The 25,883-nt window shown below is 47.9% G+C and overlaps 9 protein-coding genes across 9 annotated transcripts; 2 read left to right on the top strand and 7 right to left on the bottom strand.

Moving 5' to 3' along the window:
• Nucleotides 1-30: 30 nt before the first annotated feature.
• On the bottom strand, nucleotides 31-1,915 carry AGABI2DRAFT_179568 (mitochondrial pyruvate dehydrogenase). Its single transcript, XM_006462964.1, has 8 exons — nucleotides 1,767-1,915; nucleotides 1,638-1,715; nucleotides 1,461-1,576; nucleotides 1,177-1,406; nucleotides 879-1,117; nucleotides 769-830; nucleotides 287-715; nucleotides 31-232 (listed from the first exon to the last, which is right to left on the bottom strand). Exons 1-8 carry the CDS (start codon nucleotides 1,840-1,842, stop codon nucleotides 122-124), a joined length of 1,341 nt encoding a protein of 446 aa, XP_006463027.1. The 5' UTR covers nucleotides 1,843-1,915; the 3' UTR covers nucleotides 31-121.
• Nucleotides 1,916-1,967: 52 nt separating this feature from the next.
• AGABI2DRAFT_194055 (polyphenol oxidase) lies at nucleotides 1,968-4,208 on the bottom strand. The gene is made up of 7 exons (XM_006462963.1): nucleotides 4,016-4,208; nucleotides 3,759-3,955; nucleotides 3,355-3,683; nucleotides 3,101-3,294; nucleotides 2,892-3,044; nucleotides 2,268-2,836; nucleotides 1,968-2,214 (listed from the first exon to the last, which is right to left on the bottom strand). The coding sequence occupies exons 1-7, from the start codon at nucleotides 4,122-4,124 to the stop codon at nucleotides 2,059-2,061; spliced, it is 1,707 nt and encodes a 568-aa protein (XP_006463026.1). The 5' UTR covers nucleotides 4,125-4,208; the 3' UTR covers nucleotides 1,968-2,058.
• Nucleotides 4,209-4,857: 649 nt separating this feature from the next.
• On the bottom strand, nucleotides 4,858-7,549 carry AGABI2DRAFT_194054 (hypothetical protein). The gene is made up of 4 exons (XM_006462962.1): nucleotides 7,461-7,549; nucleotides 7,068-7,405; nucleotides 6,284-7,015; nucleotides 4,858-6,230 (listed from the first exon to the last, which is right to left on the bottom strand). The coding sequence occupies exons 2-4, from the start codon at nucleotides 7,302-7,304 to the stop codon at nucleotides 4,983-4,985; spliced, it is 2,217 nt and encodes a 738-aa protein (XP_006463025.1). The 5' UTR covers nucleotides 7,305-7,405; nucleotides 7,461-7,549; the 3' UTR covers nucleotides 4,858-4,982.
• Nucleotides 7,550-7,949: 400 nt separating this feature from the next.
• AGABI2DRAFT_179566 (hypothetical protein) lies at nucleotides 7,950-9,289 on the bottom strand. Its single transcript, XM_006462961.1, has 5 exons — nucleotides 8,954-9,289; nucleotides 8,858-8,902; nucleotides 8,590-8,803; nucleotides 8,332-8,537; nucleotides 7,950-8,281 (listed from the first exon to the last, which is right to left on the bottom strand). The coding sequence occupies exons 1-5, from the start codon at nucleotides 9,275-9,277 to the stop codon at nucleotides 7,955-7,957; spliced, it is 1,116 nt and encodes a 371-aa protein (XP_006463024.1). The 5' UTR covers nucleotides 9,278-9,289; the 3' UTR covers nucleotides 7,950-7,954.
• Nucleotides 9,290-10,739: 1,450 nt separating this feature from the next.
• AGABI2DRAFT_119833 (hypothetical protein) lies at nucleotides 10,740-12,600 on the top strand (the record flags this gene model as incomplete). Its single annotated transcript, XM_006462960.1, has 4 exons — nucleotides 10,740-10,943; nucleotides 11,423-11,917; nucleotides 11,988-12,042; nucleotides 12,113-12,600. The coding sequence occupies 4 exons, from the start codon at nucleotides 10,740-10,742 to the stop codon at nucleotides 12,598-12,600; spliced, it is 1,242 nt and encodes a 413-aa protein (XP_006463023.1).
• Nucleotides 12,601-14,366: 1,766 nt separating this feature from the next.
• AGABI2DRAFT_152366 (hypothetical protein) lies at nucleotides 14,367-16,042 on the bottom strand (the record flags this gene model as incomplete). The annotated part of the gene is made up of 6 exons (XM_006462959.1): nucleotides 14,367-14,668; nucleotides 14,696-14,898; nucleotides 14,955-15,309; nucleotides 15,366-15,580; nucleotides 15,637-15,795; nucleotides 15,852-16,042. The coding sequence occupies 6 exons, from the start codon at nucleotides 16,040-16,042 to the stop codon at nucleotides 14,367-14,369; spliced, it is 1,425 nt and encodes a 474-aa protein (XP_006463022.1).
• A 3,317-nt stretch (nucleotides 16,043-19,359) lies between these two features.
• AGABI2DRAFT_73468 (hypothetical protein) lies at nucleotides 19,360-21,726 on the bottom strand (the record flags this gene model as incomplete). Its single annotated transcript, XM_006462958.1, has 17 exons — nucleotides 19,360-19,408; nucleotides 19,467-19,561; nucleotides 19,615-19,727; nucleotides 19,778-19,973; nucleotides 20,025-20,188; nucleotides 20,241-20,251; nucleotides 20,309-20,519; nucleotides 20,571-20,667; nucleotides 20,727-20,776; nucleotides 20,830-20,863; nucleotides 20,921-20,971; nucleotides 21,019-21,125; nucleotides 21,180-21,303; nucleotides 21,357-21,433; nucleotides 21,482-21,495; nucleotides 21,554-21,607; nucleotides 21,659-21,726. The coding sequence occupies 17 exons, from the start codon at nucleotides 21,724-21,726 to the stop codon at nucleotides 19,360-19,362; spliced, it is 1,515 nt and encodes a 504-aa protein (XP_006463021.1).
• A 996-nt stretch (nucleotides 21,727-22,722) lies between these two features.
• Nucleotides 22,723-23,091, top strand: AGABI2DRAFT_194049 (hypothetical protein; the record flags this gene model as incomplete). The annotated part of the gene is made up of 1 exon (XM_006462957.1): nucleotides 22,723-23,091. A coding segment is annotated over exon 1 (252 nt), but the record flags the coding sequence as incomplete, so codon positions are not given.
• A 1,173-nt stretch (nucleotides 23,092-24,264) lies between these two features.
• AGABI2DRAFT_73401 (hypothetical protein) lies at nucleotides 24,265-24,768 on the bottom strand (the record flags this gene model as incomplete). Its single annotated transcript, XM_006462956.1, has 1 exon — nucleotides 24,265-24,768. The coding sequence occupies one exon, from the start codon at nucleotides 24,766-24,768 to the stop codon at nucleotides 24,265-24,267; it is 504 nt and encodes a 167-aa protein (XP_006463019.1).
• Nucleotides 24,769-25,883: the final 1,115 nt, after the last annotated feature.

The following is a 25,883-nucleotide window of genomic DNA, read 5'->3' as shown; positions in this document are numbered from 1 at the left end:
GCGCACATACTGATATAGGGTACTGATAAAAATATACGAGTCATTTTGTCTCTTGCTTCGTGAGTGAGATTATGTACAAGGTTGTTTGCATGTGAATTCTAAGATTGGAATTATATTGAAATCAAGGAAGAGGTTCTCGACTGCTTGACAGCCGATTCAAATGAATATACACATCAGTACCAAACCCATCCATAGCAATCAACCGGAGATCCCCTCCGAAATAACGAGCATACTGGAATAGTATCAATAAGCGGATAGCGGAGTGAGTAGTAATGTGAAAACACACCAATCTTGACAACGGGAGACCATAACCGAATCCGGCCATGGGAGCTTTAAAATCACTAGCTTGAAAATCTTGATCAATGCGTTGACCTTCCATGGTGGTGTACATATACGTCCAAATAAGGGGAATGGCACTGCGAGGAATGCCACCCCCCTCGTCGGAGATCTTGATGGTGATGTCTTCCTTGCCTTCCACAACGACGACTTTGATAGGCGGGAAATCTTCCTTATCTACCCCGTAACGCTCGACCACGGCACGTAAAGAGTTTTTGAGGAGTTCAAAGACAATGTGAGACAGATGGCCTGGAACATAGGGGAAATTCAAGTTTTTAGGACAGATAAGTTGTACGGGTGGTCCCTTGAACATGGCGTAGTGTTCTTCGCACACGAATCGAGCATTCTCGATGGCTTCTTGGACAATATCGTGGACATTCTGCGGGCAAGAGTTGAGTCTTTGATAACGAGCCAGCCAAAGGAAAGACGTACGGCTTTGGTGCAGATGATACCAACATAGTCTTCGTGTGGCTGCTGATTATTCAAAGCGACGTCTTTTGAAGAATGTGAGATGCTCCCATCACTGGTAGTGAATGACGTACGTTGGCCAATTAGAAAACGGATGCCGATCCGTGAGAGATAGAATCGATCCAACCAAGCCTGAATGTCATGCCCGATGTGACGGGCATTCTGTGAGTGTTTCCATTCTAGAACACCCTGAGCGACCGTTGTCACTGTCGGATCATGACGGGTCTTGATGTGTTCGAGGAGTTTGGTAAACCGCTGATTGTAGTCCTGAACCTCGGGAGGCCATTTGGACTGATTGGTACTCGCGTAGTACCTTCCCAAAAGGGTTAATGACGACATTTCGGACTAGATGCGCGAAAAGTCGGGACTTACCTCCGTTCCATGGGGACCCGCAACCTGAGCTTGTTGAAACCATTCCCATTTCCCGTGGTATTTCCAGAAGAGAAAGTTGTTTCCAAGGAATGAGTGTGCAGGAATTCACCCGAGGGCTCGAATGTCGGGTTAGGTATCGATTCTGGGAGGGTAGCCTCTCCTGATCGGGGCATCGCCAGGGCCTGGCGGACGTCGGGCGAAAGTTGGATGGCGGAGAAATTGATGAGTTCCTGAGGTGAAGGATGAGTCATAATCGGAGAGAATTGGAAAAGGGACTCGCAGACCTCGAAAGACTGAGCGTACCAGTTCTTGACTTTCTTGATAGATGGCATGCGGCTGAGGTCATGAGGTAGCTCGTCTAGCTCCTTGACGCGGTGAGCGAGGCGTACTGGGAGCTCCTCTGAGTCAATACATGGGGTCGTGTGAGCAGAATGATATATGGGATAGAGTAGTCTTTGCACCTGCGAGGAACTGGCTAGCCTTTAACAGAGTCCCCTGACATGGGTTTCTGCCGAACAAGACCATCTGCTGGAGAGATACTGCACAGAATTGGGTGAGGAAGGGGTCGAGTGTGAATGGCAGAGACGTACCTCCAGTCTGGGGAAAGGAGGCGAAATGGTGGACTTTGTCCCAAAGCGCAGGGGAAATGCGGAATCCTGCGGACATGATAGCGTGGAGTTCAGCGAAATTGAGCAGCAGAACATAAAGCGCGCAGGTCGAGTTGGCTGCAAGATCCAAGTCCGGGTCTTTATCACATGTTCCCACGCATAGGTGGTCACAATCACGCTCATGGTCTCAAACAGGTAAATCAATTAAACCATGTACGCTAACTTTATCTATATACTTCTAGCAACAAGTCCAATGTCCAATGAATGACACCTATCAAGCCTCGCGGCAACCACCACGCTTTCCGTGCGTAATATCCTTGTGGTACCTGGGCGGCCTGGAGCGGGGATTAGGCTCATCGTCGGTCAGCTCGGATGGGACCTCCAATATAGTCACTTCCAGTGAATCGAGCTCAGCAGGGGTTCCATCCGCCTTCAATCAGACATCATCAGCAACACTTCCAAGATTAAAAGGCTACAACTCACCAAGAGCACGCGCCACTGTAAACCTTGTGCCAAGAGTGGTTTTACAAGGTCTACTGCAAACGAAGGTAAACCCGTGTGCTCGGCAATCCACTGGTTAATCGGAATGAAACCTATTTCCTCGGCTACATGGTCGGTCTTGACCGAACGGACGAACGCATGACGAGCGCCAACCAAGTTGGGGCTAACCAACCACTCCCTCGGGTCTTCAGGAACATTGCCCAGGAAAAGACAAACCGAGAAGCTCTGGCCGACTTCATGGCGGTTGAATTTGATTTGAGCAGACCAATCCGAGAATAACCCTTTCAAGAGTTGACCAAGGCGGGAGCGCTTCGCGAGGCGTTGACTACGACGAGCATGGGAGTTTGATAAATCCTCTACGAGCGACCTTTGCCCTCCTCTTTGTGGTCCATAAAGCTGTGCTACCTTTCGGGAAATGGTCTTGTTTACCGCGTCTTTGTTGTACATATCCAAACCAACAAACTCGGGGTAAGTGTATCCCAACGACTCGGTGCTCCTCAGTTCATTGGATTTCCAGTATTCATTTTGAGTCTTCCACCACGGAGCAAGGTCTGCATAGACCGCTTATTCAGTAACCCGAGTCAACGTCGCCTGTTTCACACTCACCGGTCGACTCGTCAACACTCTGCTTATATCTCAAAGTATATGTACCAAATTGAGCGTCGCCCGGGGAAGTCCACACATCGTAACGAATAGCCGACCATAAAGCAATCAGTCGATCAACGTTCGCATGATGCAAGAAGAAGATAGGATCAAAGGCTAACAAGCATGGTTGTCAATTGAACCCTTGATAAGCTACAAGCGAGTTTACTAACCGGCGACAGAAGGATCACTCATATGGCCGTTACCACCGACGAGGACGTGGATATTGTCATGAATTGCCTCGATACTATTACTGGTACTTCCTCCAGACGCAGGAGTATGGCTACTGAAATGAGGCCAAGTCGTGACGCGGTTGAACATGTCGTAAGTAGCCCGTGTAAGACTGGCTTGAGCATTTTTCAAAACGCTATTCGACTGTTATCAGACCCATTTGAAAGGCAAGGAGAACAGGGCAGCTAAATCATACCTTGTAAGCCTATTAACGTTATCCTTTGCGTTCACACCCGTCGAGTCGGGTTGTCTCAAAGTAGTATCCCACTGATTATACGGCCCATAGAAACCGCCGTCGTTGACAGGGTTGAAAGTATACCTCATCAGTGGGTTGGCGACGCTCGTCTTTTGGCCATTCGGAGTCGTGATAGTGACTTTGGGTAGGGAGATGACTTCCGGAGGAGGAACGCTATTAGATGCCCAATCCCAATACGGATGACGGAATTCGGTTGCCGCCTTTTTCCACTCGGATTTATTGACAGTGTAAGTATCGGCGATTTGTTGAGCGTGTCCACTCAAAATTTGCTAAAACAGGAAAGACAAAAAAAAAAAATTCATCAACCCTGATGTTCCCTCTTAACGACAGACCAGTAAACTCACTTCGAGAATCAAAACATAAGGACGATGCCAAGTTGGAAAAAGAGTTGAGCCGTGAGTGCAATACCCAGTCCATTGGTCAAAAGGACTGAACTCGGTTGGACCGACTGCATCATTGAAAGGGATGAGTGGGTATCCATGCACTCCAGCTACTTGAAAGTAAGACGCAGTTTCATTCTGAGGGGTGGCGTACATCCGGTCTACAACCGCCAGCGTCAGTTTTGAACAAAATAAAAATGAAAAAAAGAGAATGGAATCACCGAGAGCTTGAACGTAAAGAGAGAATTGGCGGTCATTCTTTACAAAGTTGTTTATTTCAAGACGAGGTTGAACGCCTCCTCCAAGAGGAGAAACGAGCAGATGAGACATCTAAATCAAAAGATTAAAAGAGTGGAATGGTCAAGAGAGTGCGGAGGCAGAGCGGATGGAAACTCTGAAGAAACAAGAACGTTGGGGCGTTTTATAAAACTTGATTTTTCCCGCACCTTCTTAAATGTACTAGCTCGCCGTTGTACGGCATCCCCGATGGGCATAGTCTGTACGGGGCATCAGCAGTTGATGGCGAACCTAACTCATATACGCTTATCCTGCGTTAGTTGATCAAGTCGGTGTTAAGTCGAATGTGGACGGACGTATTACATCCTCGAGGTGGCGTGTTCGGACGTCAAAACAATACATACTGTACCTACTCAAGTTAAAGTCGAATCCGTCATAACCCGCAGATAAACCCATTTTGTTTCACTGCCAGCTTGGTTACCCGAGACTTCGACCCCGTAACCATACATCGTTTAGCACCTTCTGGGCCGAAATTTCCTGACGTTCTGCATTGAATGAGAACATACTGTATAGATTTAGATAAGAAATTGCCTTACAAATACTATTTTTACACCTTTCTTGACATGAATCAATCCTCGAAATCAGACTTCGAAAACAAAACCTCACGCTGTCTCAAGAGAAGCAATAACAACTACCAGGCAGTTGAAATCGACGCGTTCAAAGGCCGCTTTCCAAAGAATATGTCAAGAGCATTACAGTTCAGTAAATGAAATCAATCTTCGCTGTCCCCAACCTGACATTCAATGATTCATCACACGAAGCACAAAATGGTAACAATTAATGCAGAACCAAGTGTAAAAAAAAACTATAAAATCTCATATAAACGGGGCATATGGGTATGGCAAAAAAAACAGGGGAAGCAAAAGTCTAGATATTTATCGTTCATGAATTTCACATAATGACGCATTGTTCGTCTCGGGCTTTAGCACCTTGAATACCCATCTCTGCAAACGTAGCCGGTCCAGGCTTTTTAGGTCCTGCTGGCGCAGCGTCCGCTACTGCTGGCCTCTGACTCTGTGGTCGACCGGCAGGGCTCCCGCTAATAGCAGGAGGGCTAGCAGGAGGAGGGGCATGGGCATGCGCAGGGACAGGGGAATCAGTCAAGGAATAACCGGGCCGTGCCGACGCCTGCTGAGGCTGTTGCGGCCGTGATTGATATCGAGGTCGTTGCTGGTGTTGTTGTTGCTGTTGAAACGGTGGTTGTTGCGGAAGCGGTGGTTGTTGATGAGGCGGCGGTTGCTGTTGAAGCGGTGGTTGCGGTTGACGTGGTGGACTCATACGACGAGGAGGCCCAGCAGGGTTGTTCTCTCTACGGATACCATCAACGACGGCCCTTCCACTAGGTCCCGGAGCAGAAAGGTGACCATTCTGAGAGTTGGGAGGTGGATAGTCATGGGGAAGTGCGTCGGATCGTTCCTTTGCCATGGTCCGTTTTCGAATAAGCTTGTCGTCCGTGATAGTGTTATGTTCCTGCCTGGAGAGCGCCTGCGGTGAGGGCTGGGATAGCGCATTGAGTCGATCGGTCGCATCTGTATTTCCGTGCTCTCTGGCGATGGTATACCACTTGATGGCGTTTTGGATGTCCTTGGGGCGACCAACACCCACCTCGGCATAGTAACCCATGGCAAACTCGGCAGATGGAAGACACTTCCGGGCAGCCTTTTCGGCAAAAGTGAGAGCGAGGGTTTCATCTTTTTCGAAACCAGTGCTGCCATCATTTTCGCCACTTCCACACAAAAACCATTTACTGAGGGCCATGTCGGCTTCTACTTCGCCCTGCTGGCTTGCAAGACTATAGTACTGGACGCTGAGGAGGGGATCAAAGGGAAAGGGAGGCTGAGCATATTCATAAGCATGACCGAGTTTGTATTGTGCAGGGGCAAAGTGAAGGTAGGCGGCGCGTTCTAGATGTTTACGGGCCTCGAAGAGGGGAGAAGAACCCTGTGGTATAAAAGGTATAAAGGTGGAAGGCGGGACAGAAGTTTGCGGAAATTCGTTAAGGAGAAGCAGAGCATAAACGTAGGCAGGCTGAGGGACGGTGGTGGTCGCCAAAGTTGCCGCTCGGCTGAGGAGAGGAATTGCAAGGTGAGGGTCGACAGGGAGATCAAGTTGCCCAAGCAGGTGCGCCATCCCCATTCGCTGGAAGAAGCGATCAGAGCGATCAGGTAACAAGAGAACGAATGAATACATACGTAAGCACAGCTCTCGATACCCTGTTTAGCGCCGCGTTCAAAGCACTCCTTGGCACGATTGGTGTCCTTGAAATTTTCATAGTCACGGCCGAGCCTGAACCACGCAGCGGCATAGCCGCCACGAGCCGCAGTTTCAAAGTCTCTGAAGGCCACACGAGGGTTGACGGTGATGAATTCGGGATAGGCACCGGAAGTGGCAAAGACGGCGCGCCAATATATAGCCTCGGCGGCATACTGAGGAAGAGGAGTCTGAGTTGAGCTGGCCATCTGGAGAATAAGGGGAACAGCAACGTGTGCAAGACGGTGGAGAGTAGGATCTGTGATCGTGACGGGACCGAGAGGAGGATCAGTGGTGGGACTGGGGTTTTGCTGCGAGCGATCTACGAGAGCAAAGACATCCCTACACCACGCGATTTTGAGGAAGGGATCATGTGTCGAGAGCTGGACGGCATGGAGAGCACCCTGCAAGTTTGCGATGGTTGGAAGAGGAGCGGTGAGGGAAGGAGGGGTGGGAACGGGAGGAGTGGCGGCGGACTGTGGCCTGGAGAGGGGCTGGGGGATAGAAGTCTGGCGAGAGGGAGGACGGGGAAGATGGGGCGGGTGCAAGTTGGCAACATTGGGAGGAGCCCAAGGGGACCAGTCAGCTCTGTTCTGGAATTGTTGTTGGGGAGGAGGAGGGGGTGGAACAATAAAGCCAGGTTGGTGGTCAAAAGTGCCTGCCATGGGTCCGACCTGGTGGTAGAGATGAGGATGACAAGAATATTAGCGCGTTTATAAAGCTTACGTTGGACGGGTCAAATCGATGGGGACGGGGCGCAGCAAGCGGTGGAGTGAACTGTGGGAACTCGTACGGGCTCGGCGTGCTGAACCGCGTCTCTTGTTCACGAAGATCGGGTGGCACTGGCGGCACTGGCGGAGGAAGACCTGGGTGTTCGAACGGGCGAGGGGGGACGGGGGGCGCACTCATCATGCAACGTGTACAAACGATCAGCTGGGCTTTATCAGTCACTCGCACAGCCATCTTGGATTACCACACTCCACAAGGGTCTTTAACACTCAGTTAACACTCGTCGTTTCAACACATATGTTTCAGTAGATGCTGTGAATATATATCATTACCCAGTCAGTGGTTGGCAAGCTTTTTTGCGCTGAATAATAAATAACTTGTCTCGACAAGTGTGGGCATCACCATCCCTTTCACTGCCTTCACGCTCAGAGCGGGTCAAGTTTGTGCAAAGCTACGCCGCAGTACATAGCCCAACCTGGCTTCAGCAACATTCCTCGTCCTCTGACATCATCAGCTTCTTGAAAACACTTTGCTACTTTATCATCCAGGCACCACACCCACACTCAGACAGGCTAAATCCCAGAAAATCCCAAGTATCTATCTATCAATTAAACTTCATCTTGACAGTTAATGCGGGGCATCCGTGCTGATTTCTTTCCTCCTCTATATTAAAACGTGCGCTCATTCGTGCTTCATCAGATGTCGCATTCAATTCATCTGTCAATCAAAAGACGACTATCAATCAACCACGCTGTCACCACGCTGACGATTGTCAATTCCTTCCGTTTCCGTGAAATACAGTAGATAGATAGGCTTCAGCAAAGCCGAATAGTAGAATAACATACATACATACATACAAAGTTTCATATCATACGACAGACTCGTCACGAAGTGTGGACAACTTTCGTAACCGTAATGCCCCCCGGATAAATTTCCGTTTCTGAAGGTTTGTCCATGGGCGACCTGATCGACTTGACACCCATCTCCACATCGTCCATCTCCTCGTCTATCGGGGTCGCCCCACTCAATCGGTGTCCATGACGGTGGTGCGACAGATTCATAGATCCAATCGTCGTGCTTCCCGCCGTACGTTCGTCCCCGGCGACCGTCTGTCCCCTCTCACTCTGATCAAATGCTGTAAACTGTCGGTCTCGTCTTGCAGAAGCACGAATAAGGATCACATTGAATGCGACTCCGGTCGCTTGAAGCGTCTAAGTATTTCATCAGGTTTTTTTTATAGCTTCCTAGCCGAATGCCTTACCATGTCCGACATGGGGTACAATGCATGGTTTTGAGATACACTGACGATGAACGTGATGATCACCAACAGTGTATACGCCGCTCCTGACTCGGCAACCACCCGTATGACCTTGGGCAGCGGACGAAACGGGCTCACAATCGAACCATCGTGAGACAGGTATTTTGAACTTTGCGAATCCACACGCCAGATGCGGTAGATCAAGACACCTATAAGAATAAGTATGGATTTCGTTTATACTCGCTCGTTCAAATTACTCACTCGTTGTGAGCGAATTCTGAAAGGCTGTGATGGCGAAAAAGGACAACCACCAAGGACGAATTTGTGGAGAATTCAGAGATATGTCCTGCTCTGTGTCTGGGTCCGCTTCAACGTGCATCAGTTTGGCCGCCATAGCAATTCCGCCAAGGTACAAGATGACGGAAGGTACGATGACCAGCCAGCGACGTCCGTAGACTATCCAACATCGATAAATCTGATAATCATTATTTCGTGCTGATTTCTATGCATAGTCGACTGCAGGGCCTACCAAAACGAAATCGCCCAGGAGCATGGCGACGAGCTGATTCACAGACTACCCGATCTGTTGAGAATACTGTCGAAGGATAGGGAGAAAACTACATACTCGAGCAAGATTTATCCAGTCTTTGATGTTAAGAAATTCTTCCTTGGCGTTCGGCGCTCGAATAAAGGCATTGAAATTATGCAGCAGGCCAATCGCGACGTCAAAAGTGCATATGCAGAACAAGGCCAGCGCAATAATTGCCATCATCCAGCGAATTTCGCGCAGGCGGAGCAGGCGCCCCTCCCGCGGGCCGCTACTGGTGACCAAAAGGGTACGTGCACAGAAGCAGCAGGTCACAAGGTACATCCCATATACCAGAGTCTCGCAAAAGTTGCCAGCGAGTTGAGCGGCAGTAATGGGGAATTTTTCCTCCGCAGACGACATGATAGGCGGTAGGAGAAGGGAACTCGGAGTCAATCATTTCCTGCCAGTGTATTTATGATGTTGCGCCTGCGTATATGGGCGATCCAAAGTTGGGGGCGTGGTCCCTGACAGCCTTCTACTTGATCTTGTTCGGTAAATTAACATCCAAATTTATCGTTTCCCTGATGGGCCGTTATCAGCTTTGGCGTGTACACCTGACTTTAATGACTGATGCGTTACACCTACTGCCAGATGCATCTGAGCTTCAGCCACTTTTAACCTCCACCATGTGGACATCGTACGGATCCGCTCGGTGAGATGAGAAGATGACAATTGTCGTCGCAGAATAAGAGACCAGGAAGTAGATAGATCAAAGCTGCAAGGCCACGCACAGCGTAATAAAGTAAAATCATCTTCTGTAACCGCGAGCTTGGATGCCTTACGCTGCTCGTGCCAATGCGATACTATGACCTATGGGCTTCATTCATAGTGTTCAATGATTAGAATGCTATCGAAGGGCACTGATAGACAGATGTTTGTCAACGTATCATAATTATAGGCTCCTCAAGTGACTGACTGTAAAGCGATGCAACCGTGGGCAAAGTGAAGCTTCTCACCACATGCGAGTGCCCGCTGCTGGCAGCTGTAACGCATTCCGTTATGGTATGATTGGTTATAGTCTGAGATTCGAGAGAAGAAACTGACCCAAGTTATACGCACGAGATCGGTGGACCCTCGTTACGGTAGCCCGATAAGATCGCTCTCAGACAATCATACCGCATAATCTCACAAACTTAAATTGGAGCATATGAACAGCATCGCAACAGAATCCTCACAGATAAAGACAGCGGTAAAGCGTGGAATAATATCTTACAAAAGATCCAATTCAAGCCGGCAGTAAGGGGTAATCAAAGAGCGCTAGTTCAGCGCCTGGCTATCGGACAAGGGCTCTTAGGACAAAGATGAACTTTGCTGGCTGTCATTGATGAAGCGGCTCGAAGCATTCACTTCTTCCCCCTACAACCACTACCGCCTTCTTAGATCACTACACGGCATAGGTCAGACATGATATCCACGATAAGAGATAAGATACGAACTGCGAGGTGATCGCTTGATTCTGACTGAGGGATTGGTGGTAGCGGTCCCTTTCCCCCTCTTTAGGCATCTTCCGATCACGATTTCGAGACTTCTTCAAACCCCACAAACACACTCGTCCACCTGGTTCTCGCTCGCGGGTCGAATCCGACGCCAATTCCAAGCTTTGTTTCATCGTCATACCAACGCCGCCCCCCATTGCCATCCTTTGTTCCACGCCATATAGCTAGTGTGGTACAGGCTTCCAAGGCGTCGTTGGGGCCCACTATGCAGTAGCAGTTTGTTGGGTCGGACGAATCGAGCTTCTCACCGCTAAGGAATTGAATCGTGGTAATGGTGCTTGGAATTTTTTGATGCTGGAGAAGTGACGTAGCCCAACCTTGCCTCTATGGTTTTACTGATTATTCGTCCATCCAATCCTTTTGGGGTAGATGGTGATGTGGAATACGCTGATCCGGGCGAGGGCAACTTGAAGGCCATGGATCGCACTATTTTTGAAACCCCTCCGACGAACATTGACATTGTCAAGGCTCGCATCATGGTCATTTCCTATGGAGCTCAGTCTGAATACAATGTGATGGTGGCCTCGTGGGTGTGTGCTCGGATGATGTTTTAGACTTTTGAACATGAACCACATTTCACTACAGGGACGATCATAGTTACCTTGAAACAAACTTAGCATCCCGGGAGTGAAAGCTAACAAACAGTCTAATAATCCTTCACTTCAGTATTCCAATCAACCTAAGTGATATCGAGAGCTTTGACAAATTCGAAATTTATTAGTCACGTACGCGTTATTGGAACATGATCCCAGTGCCTCAAGACCAGCAAGATTGCGTCTCAGAAATTGTTGAATATCCTAATGGATCCATACTTTTCGCGAGTTCCTGTTGGTGGCCTGTCATATTCTTGTCCGTGAGCGCTGGGAATGTTCAACGTCAACACCAGTGGCCGTGAGAACTTGAGCTCATTAATCAATCGGTCACTTCGGCACTGGGAAATGTGCTTACTTCCCGTCACTCTATGACGTGGCGAAACGCCAATTCGCCATTTGGGCGATCCGAACTCTAGTTCTTCTCCAAGTTTTCGAATGCTTGCTCTCCTTCGACTTGGAGGAAAACAGCTTCATTCTCCCACCCACTTCTCCGCTCCAGTTTTGCGCCGTACTTTCATGATGGCGGCTCGAGTCGTTACATTCCGTCGCACGTTGATGCAATCGAGAATATCGAAGATTACCAACCCGGCGGTTACCACCCAATATATGTTGATGACACCTTTGACCATGGGCGTTTCAGGATTCTTCATAAACTCGGATTTGGAGGCTCCTCTACTGTTTGGCTAGCGCGCGACCAACGGGAAGGGGGGGAACGGAGTACGCTCGTCGCCCTCAAGGCAATGCGCGCCGACGTTTCCTCCTCGAAGGCCCCGAGCGAGATCCCCGAACCGGCTATCTCCCAAAAATTCGAAAGTCTCTCCCTCCTTCCGACTCTGTCGTCTTCCATCATATCTTCGTACAAGGCCCAAACGGTTCCCATCTATTCCTCATATTCCCTCTTACTGGCCCCAGTATCCTTGCCATGTCTGAGTCACCCGCGAGAACTGCAGGTAGTCGATGATTACGTGCAGACTTGGTTAGGAAGGTCGCGCAACAAACAACGATGATGATCCACCACATGCACTACACTGGCGTGGTCCATGGAGGCAGGCAACCTTCTACTTCATTTTCAACGATGTCAGTTGCTGACGAATGATCCTATCCAGACCTGACTACATCGAACATCCTATTTCGCCTGCTGCCCCATGCCATTAAATGGTCGGATGCCGAAGTATACGCCCATTTGGGCGCCCCCGAGACAGATATTGAACAAACCCGTAGCGGACAACCGTTCGATATTCTCAGACAGATAGTTGAGACGTTGGGGCGACTACCTGATCCCTGGTGGGCTACCTTCGAACAGCGCGCTCTATGGTTTGAGGAGGACGGGCAGTCAAAGAACGAGCAGGATCAAGAAGACGCCGGTGTGCTTCTGCAAGCGTACAGAAGCTCTATCAGGGCGAAGTTACTTGAGGTAGGTGAGCGGGACGATCCGCCGTCTGAACACGAAGGCCCAATGATTGAAAAGCCCTGGGTGCGACTGCTTGAGGAAGAAGTCGGGTTGTTGGAGAACCTTTTGGAGAAGATGTTGAAGTATATCCCAGAGGAGAGGCTTCGCATACAGAATGTCATCAGGCATCCTTGGTTCACCTGAGGTTTTGCTTCATCTTTGCCCTTCGCCGTATTCCGCCTATTCTATGTATGTACTTTACTTGAAATACTTATGACCATATTCTCATTGCATATTTCCTGTTATCTCCATTTGCTGCCTCAACAATGTCTCGGAATATCTATGCGGAAACGTGTTTCGACCGTTCAACGTTCAGGCTCGACTCCCAATGACAGGCTATTACACCTGTCCATCGAGGGATGTTACCCAGCTTTGAACAGGGAACGAAATTCCACACAAATGCCACCTCAGCTCAGTATTATTACAAGTATGGGCACCTCGACATGACAATAGATTTTGACACTTGTGCTCTACATTTTGTCTCCACCGAATCTGCCCACTTGTCGCCCGGCCCAATGGAAACCGTATGCGTCTGTCTTCTTAACATCTCATTCAGCACGGGGGATCTCCCATAATCAACCGCTCTAGTCATCTTCATTTCGGCCATGGACCGCCTTCCACAGTTACGGTCTCAACTCTGACATATCGACATAATCGCCTTGATCGGAGTGTCAAGGTCTGCTCCGCTTCACCACGAATATAGCTTCTTTTTTCCCGCAGGAGTCATTCATGCACGTATTATTGCTTACTACAAGGGAGACGACCGAAGCCGGGTTAAAATTCTAGCATCTGGCCAGCCGTACGTGGAATTCCTCGACTTTGATCTTCGATATCAAGCAACGTTTTCTCCACACCAGCCAGCGGCTCGTGGTTATCAATCTGGGCTGCAGCTCAAAGGCTAGGTAATTCGTGCCCAATCATGTAACGCGACGAGCACATCGATCATCTAATGTGTGTGAAGTAGGAAGAAACAAAGCCGAGGAAGGTTGCGAAGGATCGGTTTCAGGACTTTTCGAAGGCTTCACAATCCTCCCTACCCGTAATTTCCGGAGTCGAGGGGCGCCATAGCCTTTGCTAGAGAACCCGAAGGAGGTGCACGCCAGACTGGGGGATGACGCTCCGAGCTCCATTTCAATCTTAATGCTTTTATAATTCTTCAGGCATGGATCACTTGTGTCTCTTTATCGTAGCTTCAACTCGTAATCGTAATGTTTTTTGTGCTTAGATAATTACTTCCGGTAAACATCATTACAATTGCTAACCCGGCGACCACTCAGCAACATCTCCCCCACCTCCCTTTGCCATCAGTTGCATTCTCATGACTGTTTTAACATCATCGTAATCGGTTTTCATTTCAACCCCGTTAGAGACCAACAGCGCCATGGACCTTTATGGAAACTAAACGTACGCGCATTGCCCTCTAGATCATGGAAATCTTCTTTGCAACAACTTTAGTGGCAGGTGCATGCTCGATGCTGACATATCTAGTTTCGAACCTGGCAACAACAAATCGACGCCCGTGAGCATATTCGCGAAAAGATGAGGGTCGAGTTGCTAGAATGCCCGTGGACGCATTTCTCACTAACTATAGTACCTTCTTACCCAATCAGGCTTTCATTGACACCGCGATCCAAGCACTAGCCGGCCGAAAGCACTAGCCGGCCGACAACTGCTAGCCATTAACGGACAGGGAAAACCAGAACACTGGCGGGTTTATCAAGTCGAACCGTCCGAGGGTTCTTTGGAAACCAAGGTGCAGTATATTTCCGGCATTTTCGACGACACCACTTTTTCTACCGCGAAACACATCAAATTTAATCACACTAGGAGAACATACATCATGGACATAGGAGGTACCGGCATACAAAAGAATAAGCGGAGTTTATGGGATCACCTTCGCCCATTCCTCTCTACTTTTGGAAGAATCCACGTAGGTCCCAATACATGTCGTACTTTTTCCCGCATATTTCGATGATCGTGGGAGGCTCCTTTAACCTCAAAGCAGATAGATTAGCGGCACGAACAAACAGAGTTCCGTCAAGTTTATCCGCGTCTTTCAATTCGACATTTTTGAAATACCCAGCCTCGCGTGTACCATAGGTTTGTGCAAATTGCATCATCGTACGCTGGAACTTGCGAACGTGTTCATCGGGGTGTAAGATAGCCGAGTGGATAATCTCAGTCCAAGGGTTTGGCGATGCTTTCGAAGAGTCTGGGAGCGCATATGAGGGCCCTTCACTGTGAGTAGGTGTGGTAGTAATCAAAGATTTGACTGTTTTGTTATCGGCAAAGAAGGCCTTGATGTCGATATCTGGTTTCCCGCGAGCAATGAACCATCCGGAAACGACGGTAAGATAACTCCTGAAAAGAAGTTCCTGAGAAGTAGGTTTTAGGTGGGCCGCAATGCTGGGTAAAAACAAGGAAGAGTTGACGAAATGCACGCTGCAATGGGATTCAGCTTCCAGCTAGCCGGCATTAACGATCCACAAGCCACTCACCAAATGAAGTCGGCATTGAACGCATCGGTATCTTTTTTCGGATAACCAGCGACGGCATACATGAGAGTTACGACCCAAACGATCTCCTCTAGTACTCTTGGTAAGTCTTCCTTGTTATATTGCCAGGCATTGAAGTGCTTTAGGATCCGAGAACTGTGTCTCTGCAGAACCGCCCTGTACATAAGCTCGTCTCCAATGCGTTCCTTCCAGTTCATTTCTGGATCACCAAGGATGCGAGAGAGTATGCTCAACGGGCTAGAGGTAGAATTGTGCGCCTTGCTCTTAGATACCTTCCACCAAGAGGCAGGTATGACAAGGTCCGAATCTCCTGGGTGCACAGCTGCCTGGGCAAGTCCTAGGGTTGCAACAACGTAAATTTAAACAGCACTCGCAGGAGAGCAAGAATAATACCTTCGGCAATCACTCCAGGAATACCGAATTCATATCCTTGACCACATTGAATTATGGGATGAAGGACGCCATCCATGAAACGATTCAACATCTGTACCTTCTTGTCACCCTCAGGATAGTTGGCGGCGCTAGAGAAGACGTAGTCTTCGAGAATAGCACTGGGTCCTTTGACTGCTAGTTCATCAGTAAAGAACATGAGATAGCCATCGTAGTATCTGTGAGCACATCTTATTATCACGGTGACAAAATGGCAAAGCGGTGAGTTGCTTACTTTTCATCACCAAGATAGTCGGTCCAATTATCCCTAGTAATCGGTACCGGGGAAGCAAACGTCGGGCGTTGATACGAGCTCGTCTTGGCGTAGGATGCTTTGATGGTGTCGGCATCCGCGCCAAGGTGCCACAACGCAAGAATACCATGTATGGCGTGGCTTCGGATGGAGGAATCAATATTAAACCCGACAAGTTGATATTATACGGATCATACTTGTGGTAGCCTTGGTCGTTAATAAAACAATGCCAGCGTTTGTAGTCATCTTGCAAGGCCTCTCGCAGAGCCGCAGTACTTTCTGGGGAAACTCCAGGAGAAGGGATCGAGGCTGGCAAGTCGACGGAGCTGAATGGTTTCGGCACAGGGAAAAGATTCAGCAATCCGTCTTGAATAGACGCAGAAGACATGTCGAAAAGAAGAGGCTGAATGCTGAGTATACAAATTGGCAGTTGTACTAAGTTAAGCCTCCGCTGGACTCATTTTTATACGATGTGGAATGCCGCCTCTCAGGGTGGAAGAACTGAAAAATAAGCAATAGTCATCAAGTTGACGTCGATTTAGTGGCTGAGGAATCAAATGACTCAGCGATCCTAATGGTACTGACCAAGTACTGATGTTGGGCGAGAAAGGCCAACAATTGAATTCCCATCAATATTCCCATCACATCAACGTCGAACAGCATCCTCGTGGCACTCAATCAAGTGCCCACCAGCGCTCCACCCTTCAATATGTCAACTTTCATTTTTCCCAAATCATCACATGTCTTGAGTGCGCATTCGAGATTTCAGGTGGCAGCTCAGCTATGCTATCCGCATGTGTATTGCAAATCTCAAGGACATCGATAAGGAATGGATCCTAAGCCTCACTTCTCTGAGACTAGGTGAGTCGTATCAATTTACACGTGTCCTGATCAACGTTCATTTGTGTCTCTTCAAACTCAGTGCTTGTTACCTTCCGATGTAGTATATGAGCTCCTCGATTTCGGGGGCAAAGACAAGAACTCGCGAGGAAATCAGAAGACAATACTAACGGCTCAGCTGTGCTATTCTGACCTATACATCACAGGTATGCAGCGTCAAACCTCTCAGCCGCTGCGCCGATTGACTTCAAACTTTACAGGACAGCGCTGTAGGGCTATATGTGGGTTTTGGTGAAACCCTGAGGCAATGTGGTTAAATCAAGCTCACAATGAGCGAAACGACTGGGTCGCTGGTGAGTGGAATATGTTGTCAAATTGTTGATGACTGAATGTGATCTCTTCATATCGAAAGACCCAAGGCCAAGTAAGCGGTCGCTGAGCGGCGTCCAGTGCCACCACCGTTATCAATACAGTCGTCCCTGTCCCTGATGAAGTTGAAGCCCCTCATAACTTTCTGAACATCCTTACCGTTCCCTAGACCAAGACTGCATCAAAACCATCTTCACTACCTTCCACTTCACCTATTCACACTACACCATCATCGTCCATTGCCCCACCACCTTCTCGATTATAGGTATAACTTCTCCTTCTCAATCGCCGACCAATCAGCCAAACGATTGAATGGCCTCCGAAATCTACCCCGATAACGCCGAATTTGCCTCTATTCCACTTTGCCCCTCCAAAATCTGCTCCACCCGCGCCACACGTGTATAGGTCGCGTTGCCTGGCTTTGCGGGCGTTACACCTCTGACTGGGCCGAGAGTATCGAAGGGTATTAAATTAACGACGAGTTATGTCATGCCTTGTCCCAGCTCAAGATCACAGGAATATTCTACAAGGACCTCAACCTTCCCTGCCTCCTTCACCTTTTTCGACACCTTCCCCACAACCAAATACATCTCCCCGTCTCAATCTCCGCCCCCAATACATAATTCGATCAACAACATCATTTCACCATCTGTTACGAGCACTTCATAAGCTTCTGGTACAAGCTTCCCTCGACAGCCTGCTTCCAGCACGCTTCCACTTCAACCACGTTTACAAATGCCGTACCTCATGCATTGCTCGAACGTCAATTATTCCAAGCACAGACATCGCGCGTCGATATTGAGACGAAACTGCGCGAGAAAGAGGTTCAAATAGAACGACTGGAGCACAACAGAAGGCATTTTGCTGACAGGGAAACAGAGAAACGTGAAGCCCGCGAGAGTGAACAGGAAGAACGAGCCGCTGAAAAGGTTAAATGTTATTTGAGATTACATTGTGGCTTCATTTTTTCGACAGTTGTGCTTATTAGATACGCATAGAAGCCGAATTCAAGTCTCTTTGGGCACAATTCTATACTCTCCAAGAGGAATAGTACGCAGACCTACAAAGTGCTCATTCTCAACGGACGCTGTCCTCTACTTACGAAGTTCTGCTCAGAGCCTTGGATACGCCTTCCACATCACAAGCCAACCGACTCTCGGCAGGCTTGAAACATTTCTATATATATATATTGAAGACTAGTACGATGAATTACAGGTGACAGAAGGTACCTGGATGCAGAGGACAAACGGGGAGAGTGTGTGTGTGTCATTAAAGAAGAGCTCGAGAAGGAAGCCGAATATCTTAGAAACTTAAAGGGCACCAGGGCACCAACGCGAAACTCACTTCTGAAGTAACGATACTTTATGATCGCCGGACAAATGTGGAAGTTTTACGTGAATCGGAGTCCCGAACTCAATACAAACTAACTCAGGACAAGGTTGCTGACTTGAAGCTGAGCTCGACAGATCCATGTACTGGTGCTTCTGTGTGTCCGCTTGGAGCCGATGGCTAGATAAGGATGTCTTGAGCATGAGGTCCTCACCCTGATTGATAGGGCCTACAATCCTAGACGCACCAACTCAACTTTCAACCCGACGCCTTTGACATGAAAATTTTGATCGCCTGCTCGCACCTCGTGGAGACATTGACATTGTCCCGACATCGTGAAGGTATACTCTTGCAGAACTTCATATAAGAGCATCCAAGTCGTCGTCGGAAGATATATTTTCCACGGGGAATACCGTGACGTTGACCAGTGAGACTTTGAACACCCGGGACAGAAAATATTCTTTACGCGCTTCAGATTTCTCGTAGTATGACAATATCGACCTCTCCTAGTAACATGTCGAAGTCAGTTAGTGAATGGACGAGCTACTCGAGTGACGTGGAGTTGACTAGCACATACACTGTGACATCATCCCTGGCATCATTCAAGAGCTTCTGCTGAACTACTTCTTTCGCTGCTATGGTCGAAAGGAACTTTCGATTGAAGTTAGATGATCGGAAACAACACAGTGGAGATGGTCAAGAAAATTAGTACCCAAGTAGATTGAAGGAATCGTTCAATGCAGTCTCCGCCGTCAACTGGATCTAAATGGGAGATCGAGAGTTCTGAGAGGTTCTGACAGTGAATGGGCGCTCGTCTTAATGGAAGGAGCGGGAAGCGGGGAGGTCTTGCGCGTAAATGTAGTAGGAATGGAAAGAGCGGGAAGCGGGGAGGTCCGACCTAATGCGGCAATTGTTATTAGTTACAACAAGGGAAAGATCGGGATGTGGTAAAGGTCCCGCGCTCACCTTGACCTATGCAGCAATCGTTATAAGTTAATGCATCTTGAACATTTCAACACGTTATTCGAACAACAAATCTTACACAGCTGTGTTGTCATTCTCATATTTTTAATCAATCAGCCGGGATTGACTCGGGGAAAGGGCTCGTAAAACAATTGGCATATTCAAATTCATCAATATTTCAAAATACTGCACATGCAAGGATCTTTACAGTCGCTGACCAATGTTAATATGGATGGCCTTAACCTGGGTGTATCTACGAAAAGTTCCATCAGCTTCTTAATATCAAATAGCAAATGGCGCCAGCTACGCACGCATCAAGAGCATACTGGCCAAATTCCTTGCTATTGCCCGACTGCTTAAACCCACCGAAAGGAACGGCCATGTCAACAACCGGCCCAGAATTAACCTAAATGACATGAAAATCTCATTCTCGACATCATGACTTAGACATAAACTCACCCAGACAGACCCGGCTTCAAGGTTGTTCGCCATCCTGATAGAGCGTGCAACGTTCGTAGTCAGGACATTGGCACTGAGCCCGTACGTTGTGCTGTTTGCCCATTCAGTGACCTCTGGCAAGAAGGGGCATTACTACCAGTGCTAGCCCTGCAAGAAATGAAACGCTTACCTTCTTCGGTCTTGAACTTGACGACAGAGCAAACAGGTCCAAAAATTTCCTCCTGCATGATTTTCATATCCGCCTTGGCCTCAGTAAAGATCGTTGGCTTAATAAAGTAGCCGGTATCTCCTTGTCTTTCGCCTCCAATAAGGACATTTGCACCCTCAGTCTTCCCGGAATTGATATATCCCATAACACGCTATGATATTTATGAGCCAGCTGTTTCAGTTTTGTTACGTTTTTGCCTTACCTCGAATTGAAGACTCGAAACTTGAGGTCCATGTTGAGCTCCCGGCTCAAATGGACCTCCCGTAGCATCGGTCAAAACCTCGGCTGACTTCTTGAACCCTTGCAAAAACTGTTCGTAGATTCCCTCTTGCACGTAGATACGTGATCCTGCGACACACCCCTGACCTGTTCAATGATTGTTAAAACGTGTTCCATGCAATAAATATTTACTACATACCCATGTTGGAGCTACCGAACGGATGGCCGTGTTAGCGTAGACATTCCTCTGCAAAAGAATAGACGCACAAAATCCCCCCGCTTGCCCACTTGATAGCTTGATCAAGCTCGGCATCATCGAAAACGATGGTAGGACTTTTCCCACCAAGCTCCAGGGCGACCTTTTTCAAATTTGACTCGGCCGAGGCTTTGAGGATCTTGCGCCCTGTCAAAATGCTTCCTGTGAACCCGATGGCCCTGATTGATGGATGCCTTGAGATTGCGTCTCCGACAGTGCTGCCTGATCTCCGTAGTCAATAAGTCTTCCGTAAACTCCCATACAAGTTCTCACCATAACCATTGATAATGTTCACTGTACCGGGAGGGAAGCCAGCCTTGTTGACGAGGTCCGCGAAGTACAGGGCGGTGAGTGGAGTGACTTCAGAGGGCTAAATGTTCACCAATTAGAAACTCACTTATCGGTTCGTATCACTGTTTGAAAGCCTACCTTAAGAACTGCGACATTCCCAGTGGCCAACAGGGGCGCAATTTTCAAGGCTGCAGCGGCCTGTAAATGTCAGGGACATTAAGAAATTCAGCTCAAAAGTTACTTACGATGGGGATATTCCAGGGCGTAATTGCACCCTATTAGGCAACGAGGTTAGTGATATCCAACCACAGTTCCAGAGACGCGATACGTACAACAACACCGTACGGCTCATGCCGCGTGTAGGCCATCTTATTCTCGTTCGTCTGCCCAAGTCAGCCTGCAAAACTCAACCAACTCGAATAGAACTAACCTCGATTGTCTTGCCTTGGATCTTATCTGCCCAACCAGCATAATATCTCAATGACTGTACTGTTATGGTCATAATATCAACCATCTTTGCCATGTGAAAGGGTTTCCCTGAATATACAGGCATCAGTGTTGGCCAACCAACAGACAAGATATCGTACTGACCAACGTTCAAGGCCTCCAGCGCTGCTAGTTCGTCGCCATGTTGTTCAACTAAATCCGCCAATTTGGCTAGCAATTTTCCGCGTTCGGACCCGGGCACCTTCAAACCCCATGAGGTCTTGTAGGCCTGTTAAGATAATCAATTTGCTGTGATTTATTAGGTGGTAAAAAGAAACGAACCTTTTCAGCGGCAGCTACAGCGATATCAACATCTTTTGATGTTCCTCCAGCGACAGACGTAATGACCTTGCCGGTGCCTGTGCCAATGGATCAGAAAAGAAACTCGAAGTATTTACTGCGCATACAAGGATCGACGACACTGAAGATGGTCACGAAAATTAGTACCCAAGTAGAAAGTTGAAGGCCTTCGCACTCACTCAATGCGGTCACCGCCGTCAACTGGGTCTACCCACTTGCCATCAATGAATAACCTGTGGGCATGTAAGGAGAGCTACCCAGACGGATGTCTCAACGACACCTACCCTATATTTATGGTGATAGAGCCCTTGTAAAGAGGGGTGTCGAAGGTGTGAGTGTAGGTTTGCGGCATGTCTTGAACTTGAAACTAGCTTTAGTCGACATCGAAGAAACTTGTTCAATATATATACGCTTTAACCACGTTTTTCTCGCTGCAGCCGATGGATTTGTGGACGTTTGTCGAAGCTGGTGCCGCGACGATATTGATATGTTTCCCCCAGCTGGTATCGATTTCGTGTACGTTCGGCAAATCTCTAAGTTGAAGCTAGGACCACACCAGTACTACGGCACCATGTAAATACTACGTTTCCCTACAGCGGATGGATTCGTGGACGTTCGGCAAATAACCACAGGTGAGGAATCGATGTTCCACGCTGTCTTCGCCAATTTACTCTATACCCATTTGCCCCTAAGTAATGTCACCAGTGTAACATCTCGCTGCCAAGGTTTCGAAATTTCGCGTTGAGGTCGGACTCTTGAAAAGGACTTCTGGAAAAGGAAAATATTAACCCGCGATAGAGATGGATAGAGATGGGCGAGTGGGAGGATCGAGAGTTCCGAGCCCTCGGATACTGAACCAAGCGGCGATATCGCAAGGAACGCGATATAATTGCCCCGAGAGAGTTCCTTGACCTTACCTGCGCAGTAGATACTACTTACGAAAACGAGGATGAGAGGAATCGAGGATAATACGACGCGGCTCGGCATGCGCGACCACCAATACTGCTGACGTGATCAAGCAGATGAAAGAATGATAGTAGGGTAACTCTCAGTAAAAACGAGTTTGCATGTGTTTGACATGCAATTGACATGTAAATCGCATTTTGGCAAGATTTTCGCTCAGAGGATGTCATTTACGTGCGAATTACATGCGATTAGCAATTTAGCATGCAATTGACGACCCTCACTTCCTCGAGATCGCCATGCATGCCTGGAAATGAAGAGATGTCGCATCCAAAAGGATTATTTTTGCTCTACCTTCTTCATGGTATCCATAGAAGCCCAGGTCCAACCCCACCTATCATTCTTCTTTCGTCTACTCTAGCGATAGTGTACCACAGCTTGTGTTCGAGCGTCGCATAATAAATCCTGGTTCAAAAGTAAAAACAAAGAAAAGCAAAGTTACCGACTGTGCCCAAGTTATCTAGAGATTATAGTCCACTGGCGCCGTACACCAACACGTTCGATGGCCACAAAGTTGCTTGAGGCCGTGGGAAAGTGGTTCCTTGAGCCTTCTTCGAACGAGGAAACTCGAGGGCTTGAGGATACTTTTCTCACGCCTTCATTACTTTTTGATGGAATTGCAAGAGTATGCGCAAACCATGCGAGGGACCGACATCTATGCAAGAATCTTGTGCAGGACATGCGCTTTTTGTTGATCGCATGTCAATTACATGTCAATTACATGTCAAACACATGCAAACTCGTTTTTACTGAGGGTAACTTCTCGGGGGCACTGGCACCGGCCCTCCACTGCGTTTCCCTGCTGCCGCATAGATCATATTAAGGTTAAGGAGACACAGATACAGGCTACAGGCCACTATGAAAATGGGAGGGAACCATGGGAGGGTAGCGAGAAAATCTCGCGAGCCTAATACAAGTAGAGATTTGACGTTGATGGAGTTGAATACAGTACTGTATGAGAGATCAGCCAAGACAACGGTACTAAACATACATTGTATTGAGAGAATATAGCCACGTCACCATTTGCCGGCTCATCTCAGAGAACGCGCGTACTGCTGGCCCGGCACCTAGCTTTATATATTCGGGGGTCATGATGGATGAACAAAGAGTTATTGGTACACAGGTAGGCGACCGTGTTCATTGTTTTTATGTCAAAGCAGATTCATATACCGAGTTTAGGGTAGCGGGCGTGAAGTTGTTTACTATGAGGGATAAATTACATTGGCAAACCGAAGCGTATCCCATGTTCGGTCGGGCTATGTTAGAGACTAAGTCAACCCCGGAGGGTGGTAAGATCAATATTGTTGTCGAAGTACCAAAAGCGCGTATTATTACACTGTCAAAGACCTTGTCAAAGACCTACTCAAGGGTTCACAAGCATACTCGGAAAGTTGATAGCCCCGGAATGCTCGTGGCTGTGCCATGTCCAACTTGGAAACCAACGAGAACATAGCAAGTCTCGTAAGGAAATTTCTCAACAACTTCGCCGCCCATGGACTTCAAACTTCGTAGGAAAGGAGGCAGAGGTGGCAGGTGGATGTTTCCGGAGTTTTGAGGCAGCACGGTCGAATTTGGGCCGACGGTGAACGAATTGTTGTAGTAAGTGGTGAGTAGAACAATTTGTCAAACATCTCGCTAAAAGCTGAACTAAATGTCTTTATATTCAGGCATACTATACTCCTTTGTACTATCCAGTGCTCGCAGAAATTTCAGAACGAATAAATCAGTCGTGAAGCCAATGAATTTGAACGAAAGTACAAAACAGATTCTTTTTTTTTTTTTTTTTTTTTTTTTTTTTTTTTTTGGTGGAGCATGGGCCTAACGTCGCAGACAAGGTCAGCACGTTAGGACCGCTATCGGCCTCTGTCGGCCTCTGAGGTAGTATCTTCACCCCCCGGGGAAATGCGTTACGCACGCTTAGTTGTGTCTAGGCAGTGTGGGGCTCCGATTGTCGTATACCCACTAAAACCCCGGGGCTATAAGCCCAGTTATCTGGGAGAAATATTTCGTCTTTGAGGGTGTCTTTCCAAGTCGCTTTAACTTTGTCGATGCTAATTGCTTTTTTTCCGAACTTACTCTCGTTCGTGTGTAGGCAGTCTATTCTCAACCTTAGGTTGATTTGGTTATATATGTTTGCGACTATGTGCTCGTTTCTTGGCCATTTCTCTCTGTTGTTGTCGTCACCGATGACTCGTTTACATCTTATAGACCAGATCTTGTATGCTGCCTCCGAAATGAGAATTTGATATAGTCTTGTTAGTCCTATGTTTGTCTTTCCGTCGTTATTTGTGATCCTGGCAGATGCGCAACCCATTATCTCTCCGAAGGTGGGTTTTTGCCATGTGTTGTGGCGTAACCTCCAGATCTTCGCGATTTCATTCCATATTTCTTTCTGGCCAGGTGTTTCGCATTGCGTTAGGATGTGTTCCATTGAGTCGGTTGTATTACAGGTTTGGCATATGGCTCGTTCCTCGCATCCAGGGATGTGTGACCAGTAGGAGCCTACTCGGTGAATATTTTTTATGATCTTAAAGAGAAATTCTCTTTGGGTTCTATAGACGTTTTTGGTTTGTTTCAAGTTTTTCCAGATATTGTCTACGGTGGGTGGGTGTAGTTTTAGTACGTGTTGTGTCATGTCGTGTTGTATTCTTTCGAGGTTATCATTTACTTTAATTAATTCCGCTATTGGTTTTTCGTGAAGGATCGCATGGTAAGCTATTGACTGAGATAGTGTGTGTAGCTTTAGGCCGGATATCCGTCCTGAGAAATTATCCGGGACCCAAAGCGGGGGTGCTTTTGTAGTACCTAACTTAGCTAGTTCATCCGCTTTATCATTACCTGGGTCATTGGCATGGGCTTTAGTCCAGCATATCGGGGGGTTAGGGGCGGAGGAGAAACTACGAGCGAAGCGAGTAGTTTCGACGACGGGGCACAAGGGCTGGGAGGGGGGACCTCCAAGCCTGCCCTTTCGTCTTTAAAGACTCGTCAGGTGCCATACGTCATAAGGGCCAAGACCTCGGACATCGAGCATCTGACAAGTCGATCAGACTACTCGCCTCGTTTCCAAAGAACGAGGTACAATACGAAAATAACTACCAATATAAAGAGTGGATGAAGGACCGGAATAGATAGAACTCACCTGGCTCCGGCACGAGGTGCGCTGTCTTCCCAGGGAAGACAGAACGCGTGAATTCTAAAGATAGTTATCTTATCATATGACATAGATAAGCGCGCACCTTAATATAGCGAGTTGGCGCCGACACGTGACCTGTGGGAAAAACACCCCTTCCCAACCTGAGAACCCAGAGCGTGAGAAACACGGTTAGGTCCGTTAGCGGTTAGGGGTTAGGGGTACACACGTGGTTAGTATGTTGTTAATCCAGTGTCGGATATATTAAGGCTTACCGCGAAGATGTATTGCAATGTCCGTCTAAACGGATTAGAGCACTCGCAAGGTAATAAACTAGACGACTTAATTACAGAGTAACTAAAAAATAAGAAAAATCCCCGTCCCCAGCTGCACGCGGTTGCATAAGAGGCGTATGA

The sequence above is a fragment of the Agaricus bisporus genome (assembly GCF_000300575.1).
Source record: "Agaricus bisporus var. bisporus H97 unplaced genomic scaffold AGABI2scaffold_8, whole genome shotgun sequence".
Classification (NCBI taxonomy): Eukaryota; Fungi; Basidiomycota; class Agaricomycetes; order Agaricales; family Agaricaceae; genus Agaricus; species Agaricus bisporus.
Note: the sequence above shows the minus strand (reverse complement) of the source record. Positions and strands in the feature narration are given on the sequence as shown.